The 7,916-nt window shown below is 38.2% G+C and overlaps 1 protein-coding gene across 1 annotated transcript; it reads right to left on the minus strand.

The window, feature by feature from the left end:
• Positions 1–751: 751 nt before the first annotated feature.
• Positions 752–3,871, minus strand: LOC125480725 (lysine histidine transporter-like 8). Its single transcript, XM_048591800.1, has 5 exons — positions 3,382–3,871; positions 3,082–3,218; positions 2,546–2,973; positions 1,611–1,742; positions 752–1,397 (listed from the first exon to the last, which is right to left on the minus strand). Exons 1-5 carry the CDS (start codon positions 3,789–3,791, stop codon positions 909–911), a joined length of 1,596 nt encoding a protein of 531 aa, XP_048447757.1. The 5' UTR covers positions 3,792–3,871; the 3' UTR covers positions 752–908.
• Between the last annotated feature and the right edge of the window lie 4,045 nt (positions 3,872–7,916).

Here is a 7,916-nt window from a genome sequence, read left to right on the forward strand (position 1 = left end):
CGGATTCGACAAACTTTAGAATTATATTCATTCACAGACTTAAAGTCTTGGAAGCACAAATGCTGCCAATCATGTCTTGGATCAAATTTCAATGACCTGGATCCTTGGACTTCGTGGATTAGGAGGAAGGAATCTGGAGAGGATCCCTTTCCTTGTATATGAAGATGATGTTCAAACCCATTAAGAAAGAAAATCTCAACAAAGAAAAGAAGGGTTAGTCATGGTGTGCCTTATAACTATATGATTACAATCTTATGTCCTTGGATTAGTGATTTTGTAAGTTTATGTAGTTCTCATCTTTCATAACTAGTAGTAGCAGCTTCTTTTGGTGAAAAAAGTTAATCGAAATCTGTTTAGATGAGGTTGGCAGTAACCAAAATCCCAAAGGTTCAAAACCCTAGTTAAGATCCTCCACTCCAACAGATTATGAGCCATAACAAATTGTTGGGTGGAGTAAGAAGCTGCCGTTGGAATTTTGTTTCACGTCTCGTGTGCCAGTTTGAGGATCTAGTTGATTAAACATACTAATCGAACAAGTTCTCGAAGTTGGCTCAAGTGGTAATAGGTTAGGATTCAGAAGTTGATTTTTTTAATGTAACTAAAAAAGAATATGCTTATGGCATAATTTTTTATTTTTGACTCAAAGATGGCGAAATTGGACACTTGTGAAATTTACCAATTCGTGTTTAGTTTGTAATAATTATGCCCAAATTTCCAAGTACATAAGTAGTGTGCATTGGCCTTGATTATGTGCAAACAAATTCACTCTAATATTCATTTCTTTTTTAAACATCCACACCAAACCTACGTATGCTAGCCACTTAAGCTTTTGGCTCAAGAGAAAATAATAAGTTACTGCAGTTTACAATAGTGGACACAACATATCATCAGTTGACATTGCTTTTGAATCACTGAGGCTTGAAAAAGCTAACCGTAATACCAGTGTCAATTACAACATAAACACCAGCAGCAATCAACAGTATACTTAGAAGTATTCCCACAACCCCTAATACCCAATTTACCCACCAACTTAGACCGTACTTCTTGGGTTTCTTCATCTTTAGCCACATGAAACATGGATAAGCTAATGTCACTGGCAATGAAATCCCTCCTAGCAAACCTGCTATGCTTCCCAAGAAGGGTATGGCCACAGCTATGAAGTAGCATCCATAAGTAAACATAGCTCTCATGATGGCCCTAAGCCACCATGGAGCTGCCTTCTTAAACCTTCTAGTGTAATGTGACTCCATCTCGTCGAACATCGGCATGCCATAGATCTGGAACGAGCTCAAAGCATTGACTACGACAAACAAACTTGCTAGTCCTAGAACCAGTCGGGATGTGTCACGCATATGGAAGCCGAACAAGGCTGCGAACATGCCTCCTTGATGTGGTATCTATAAACCATTAGTATTGTCACAATTAGTTAATCTTCTTGTAGTAAATATTTGACATATTATATATATGTTGTCAGACTTTTAATTTTAATTATTCAAATGAATAATCTGGTAATATAACATGGTAGACGAGGGAAAATTAAATGTCATATGTTTGAACAGTTTGTTTTTAGACAATAATAAAGTTGAACTTAGATAAGTTAGATACCGTACCATTTGACCATATGCCCAGTACCCTCCAATTGCAAGGGGGAAAAGGCACATTGCTATGAGAGTGTATGAAATTAGGACACCCCTCCACATTGGCACGCGTGATGGATGTTTTTCATTGGATGGCATTGTGGACTGTAATGGAAGAGAAAACCTCAATTAGTCAGAACTCCTATTCGATCAAGTTGCAATTTCAACATCATTCGCTCAAAGTCAGCATAACATATATGAACATCAGTAAAGACATTTCTTGTCGGTTGTTTTATATTTACAAAATATTTGGCGTATCATTTGCTTAAAAAAAAAAATTCAATTGAAGTTGAAGTTTCATCACCACACCATATAAGATTGCTATTAACTTAAAAGTTGGATGATCATGACTTAGAATAATTTGTTCACATGGGTACACTAGGAAGATTTGGAACAAAAGAAATTTAAATATATCCACTTGTTTGACTCTAGACTAATTAGTATATACTATTTTAAAATATATTGAACCAAAAGAATAAGATATGCTAGGAACTTCCAATTCTTTGTATCCCCACCCTCTCTCGTCATGAGATGTATAGGTCCCGCAATGTATCATGAATCTTATGAACTTTTTATATGATTTTTTTTTTTTCCAAAAAACTCTTTTATATGATATATGAACTCAACATCTTCTACAAAGTGGAAACTCTATACTACTAAAACAAATAGTAATTATTAATTAAGGAGAAAAATGAATGACTCGAGTTCTAAATCAATTTTCTTTATTTTGAAGCGAAACAATAGTGATTTTATTAAAAATGTTAAAATAAGATATAAATTTGAAAGAGGACACTAAATTAATCATGTTTCACAGACAAACAGTCATATATATATATCTGTAATATTTAACAAGAGTACTAATTAATAACACTACTATACAGTTGAATTTGTGAGATTAATGGACATACCTGAATCTCAAGTATAAGGTTGTGGCCTCTGAAGGCAAAGGCAATCATTCCAAGTGCATTTAGAACATCAAAAAAGTGAATGAATTTTTTGTTGGATTTCAAGGGATCATAAGACACATGAGGAAGTCTACCCTTATCCACGGACACAACCCATATGATTGTGCAGTAGCCAATAGCTGTTATGGCACCAACAAGAGATACTCCGGCGATGGAGTTCAAGTTTGGCAGCTGAGACAGGATCGCTGCGGCGCATGTAAACACCAAGTACCACTCTGCTGGTGTCAATGGCTTTGCAGTGCATGTAGCTCCACACACAATTTGGAAGAACGACTTTGATGTTGCTCCTCCAAGGACGATCAGTGCCACACACGTGCCGCCCGATAGGTACAAAATCGGGAACAAGGCTAAAAACTTTGATATCTTCTCGCCTGATAAAGAGAGAAAATTGGATGGTTTAGGAAAAGTTACTTCTGAATATATTGGGATTGTAAAATTTCTTAGCATTTAGCTTAAACATATCAAACGGTAGTTCTTACCAAAAGTTGCATTGCACAGTTGAATGTATCTACAAAAACGTATGCCTGTTTCAGGAGATTCATGAAGCTGGACCAGCAAGTATAAAGTATACAGTTGCCATATGAATGCCAAAGTCATGCATATAACACCCCATGTCCTGCGGTAATTAACCAAAACAAATATTTTAAAAAGTATCATAATATAGGACACTGAAAAGTAATATTATTAAGTTAACAAACTTTTATTTATTAAATTAATTGAAAAAAAAAGTTGTTAAATGAATTGAAATTTTTTTCATAACATATACATTGTTGACTTACCACCCAAGATAAGTGAAGGCCACAGGAAGAACAAGAGATTGAATTCCGATGCCAGAGCAGAGAGTATGGAAAGCAGCATAGTAAGCGTTACCGTTTCTAGACTCAGTGATTGGAAGCCAAGCATCCTGAGGGTCAAGCCTTGTGAGGTGGAGAGCCCTCCTAATGGGGCTTCCTATTGGTGTCATGAACCGTGGAGTACGAGATTTCGGAGTTAAAGCTTTTGGGGTTTTCAATGTTATCTGGTCACCGCCACCGTTGGTCATGGCGGTTGGAGCCGGGATCACCAGTGGTGGTACCCGAGCCACAGATGCTGCTCGAGACATAGATGCCGGAGGATCTTCTGTGGGTGCTTTAGGCGGCTGCGGTGTTATTGGGGCTGTTCTTATCTCACTGCCCCCCGTTTCAGACATTTTGTTTCAAGTACTCACTTGCTAGTTCTTCTAGCTTTTCCTCTCCCTTAATTTCTCACCAAAAATATAGCTAGCCACTTACATTGACCAGTACTCTAGTCTAGTCTCTATATATAGAGACCTCCATCCAGTGAGTCATTGGATAGATTTTGGTACTATCATACACAGCTGGAAATTGAATTTTCAGTACAAGTTTTTTGACCTAATATTAGTTTATATTTGGGTACTAATCATTGCTCTCATCCACTGGAAAAAGATACGACAAGATTAATGTTTATACAACAAGCAACTAACAACCCTATAATTAAAACTATACGTTGGCGGCCATATTATATTAATTATTAGGTATATTTCACTGTATGGTCATAACATGCAGTCTTAAATTTTGGGTCAAGATAGAAACTGAGAGGGCCAGCCAACTGCTGATTTGTTTATCATGATTAATTTGCTCTTATCTTTTTATCCTCTTAACTTGGACTAGGTCTATGTTTCGTTCGTTTTGTTAATTCTTGGGACCAAAACATTAAGCCTCAGGTCCTTGTTGGCTAATGTAAGCCATAGTGAACCAAGAATCTGTAGAACGCCCACAGACATACCATTATCTTCACTTAAGCTTCATTTTAGAGATTTCTCGAATAATTTTATTTGCGGGCACTTTTGTGTATAAGTTTAACTTTACATTGTATTTCAACATCCAACCGTCAAGAGACATAAACGTTACTGGATCAGGCTGCATTAGCGCACGAAAAATCATTCAGTGGACATTACAATCGGATTCGAAATTTATTGGTGTCATCGAAGAGTGTAAAAACAATGGTAGAGTGAGACAATATCTCAAACAAAACTAACTTGTTTCCAAGCCAAAGATGAGGGTTTAGGTTATGGTCAAAGAATCAATGGCAACTGTCGATAGAAGTCGACAAGACCAATGATATTTCATAATTCACGATCCTTGAGAGGATTTTCGATTTCCAACTATCACAACTTTGGATTTGGTAAGGATATCTTCTGCTACGCTCACTTTTCCCAAGGAGGTACGAAATTTAAGAAGGGTCGACATTTGAGGAATTCGGTATATAACTAGTTGTTGATGTTTAATAAACTGACCTCATGGTTGGAGAAGACAAGGATATTATCAGTGAAACAATCGTTGAGAAATTTCATGGGGGTCCACATGAATTCCCTTAGTGGAACCAACAAATCCGAGGAAACTGATTCGGTTTACCCTACAGATACCTACTAAGTTCGCCTACAACTGGTGCTTCCTTAATTTTCTCCACCACGAACTTCGGATGTCATAAGTGATTTCCCAATAGGTATGCCTCTGCCACCATTCCTAAGGAACACATGTCGCAAAGGATCATCATCATTTCTGACCTTCAACTGATCCCAACTAGTCTTCATCCTACTAAGGTTTCTTCTAATTCACGCCACTTCTATGTAGAACCGACTCTGCCCGCCATTCCTAGGGAACGCATAACGCAGAGTATCAATCCGATGTTGAAAGTCATTCATCAATTAGTTACTTCTAACTTGAGGCACAATCCCAACATGAATTTCTTAAGCTTCAAATAGGATGTGACCATTCAAGCAGAATGAGGATTGCACAACCGTGTTGAAGGACATCAATAAACAAAAGCCGTGACATCCAAATGATATCAATGCCAACACACCACTACAGTAGGAGAATATCCTAAGTATGCTCTGAACAAACCATGCCCTGATACCAAACTGACACGCTTTAATCCCGATATAACAAAATACCAGGATAGGCACGTGTTGGCCGACACCCAAGGGTGACGAAGCCATTTTTAACATGCATACTAATTAAAATATGTGATCATAAAGAAATATACTAATGCAAAACTATGTTCAGAATATACAACTAACCAAGAATAATGTGAAAATTTTATTATAAAAAGGTATGATTCGAGGAAGGGTCCTACACAAAGGAGACTCGAAGATGCCAAAACAGAAATGCCTTAATGCTGGGATCGTGTGCCTCGAATCTAAATCCTGAAAGGGGTGCAAAACCAAAAGAGTGAGTGGACCAAAGTTTATAATAATAGTACTGATAATAAGAAAACCATTTTCTTTATGAACATACTAACCCCCTGTTTTGAAAACATATATATATATAGTACTACATAGTAGGTTTTCTGAAAACTCTAGCATGCCATAAAAATATTCGTAAAACATGTACGCGTAAAACAATGCTCAATAATGGTGCTATCGCTGCCCGAACGTAAATCCGTAAATTTCATCAATGATGTACTCACTAGGGGTATTATAGTCGCCCAAAGGCATAACCTGTCCATCACCCAAAGGTGAAGCTATATGACACTGGGTTACGCTAGTGAAGAAAAAAGGTAAGCCCCATCACCTGAAAACGAAGCTGTATGACTCTGGGCTACACCAGAGAAGAAACATATACATATAACATCTCACAGACACTAGATGTGGCTAGTGAAGCTGTCCGAGATTGGTTTTACCAGTAAAATTGAGGGTATGGCATAAATGTCCTCAACTGTGTCCTATGGCCATAGATGTCTACATACATGTGTTGTGTGGATGTGTTGTAAGATATCCTACCAGATAAGCAACGAAAACATATCTCAAAATCTCATATCAAATCTGAATTTCAAAAGCTCAAAGCCTCATCTCATAATTCCATGATAAATCATATTTGTAAATCCACATAATTGCATATACGAAAATACAATAATTCACGACGTTTCATAAAACATAAATTTGATAAATGATAAATATTTAATAAATTCTCCATAACCATAAATATATAAATCCATAAAACATGATATAAGACATGCTCAATTCATGAAATATGCAATGCATGCAAACCTAATATTTTATAAAAATATGCAATTTAAGAAAGGGTCCACTCACAGTATTCCATTGCCGGGGAGCCACTCGAACTAGAAAGAATGATGTCGCTTCCCACCGATGCACTTAAGCAGAAATAGAAGCCATTTAATGAAACTCTACTAAAACAATCAAATTTAAGAAAACGGAAAACGAATTCAGATTCGGATTCGGCACATCGAAAAACCTAAGGAGAGACCTCGAGTTCCCCGACGCGCCGCCACGAGATGGTTACCTGGAAGGCCACTAACCACCTCACGCATCGCCACATGCTGAGATAAGTCACCGAAAAAGTCGTCGGCATCACCGTGAACGTCGACGGAGCATAGTACCTCCAACGGAGGCATGTGTGCTCCACGCACAGGCCATGCATCGGCCCAGGAAGCTGGGTTTGGGTCAGGGTCAGATCTACTGGGTTAGGCTTGAGTTAGGGTTAATCCGTTATGGATTTAGGCCTGGTTTACATGGCCCAAAGGTTTGGGCCTGTTTTAGGTTGCGGATCAGGTCGATCCGATTAGGTTCGTGGGTCGCTAGACCCAACGAAGAAGAAGGTTAGACCTGGGATTTTGGTAGAGAAACTTCCCAAGCTCCGTTCGAGCTCGATTCTTAACTATTTTTCATGAATTAAAAGTCAAATTGAAGCTTAGGAGATCAAGAACATGGCCATACCAAAATGAGGTTGAGCTGAGGTCAGGATTGGCAGGAAAATGCTTGCAAAAGTAGGGTTTTTGGCCAAAAATCTAAGGAACTTTCCTCTCATTGTTTTTGTGCAATACCGTTGTTCAAAACACCCAAACACGATAAAAAATGAACCATGAGAATAAGAGGATAAGGTTTAGAATGTTTCCGAAGCTTACCTATGTCAACAACAGCGAGAGGTCGCTGGAGATGAAGAATAATGACTTAACGTGTAGGGGAAAATGACTAGCGATCTTAGAGCTCGTCCCATCGTCTCATGTCGCATGAATGGCTAGTGATGATGGGGTTAAAGTATCACAATGTCACTGGGGTAGGGTGACTTAGGGTGGAGAAAGTGTAGAGATGAAGAGGGAGACAAGGAGGGAGAGAGTTCGAGAGTGTTCACTCAGGGAGGAAAGAAGAGAAAGAGACAGACAGACAGAGAAACAGAGTTCCAAAGATTGGGGAGATGACATAGGGAAGAAGGGGAATTGAGGTATGGGCCCCACAACTCACAAAACAACACACACAAAATATCTTCCTATGTAAAATAACCAAATTGCCCAT

This window comes from the organism of the source record quoted next, unplaced genomic scaffold, assembly GCF_019419815.1.
Source record: "Pyrus x bretschneideri cultivar Hongxiangsu unplaced genomic scaffold, Pyrus_bretschneideri_v1 Contig10, whole genome shotgun sequence".
Taxonomy (NCBI): domain Eukaryota; kingdom Viridiplantae; phylum Streptophyta; class Magnoliopsida; order Rosales; family Rosaceae; genus Pyrus; species Pyrus x bretschneideri.

What these genes read in the sequence shown, in the direction of transcription:
- LOC125480725 (XM_048591800.1), bottom strand. Translation starts at nt 3,791, where the DNA reads ATGTCTGAAACGGGGGGCAGTGAGATAAGAACAGCCCCAATAACACCG. An exon ending in GCCTTCACTTATCTTGGGTG is followed by an intron (nt 3,219 to 3,381) that starts GTAAGTCAACAA and finishes TAATTACCGCAG; the next exon opens with GACATGGGGTGTTATATGCA. An exon ending in ACCTTATACTTGAGATTCAG is followed by an intron (nt 1,743 to 2,545) that starts GTATGTCCATTA and finishes CTTCCATTACAG; the next exon opens with TCCACAATGCCATCCAATGA.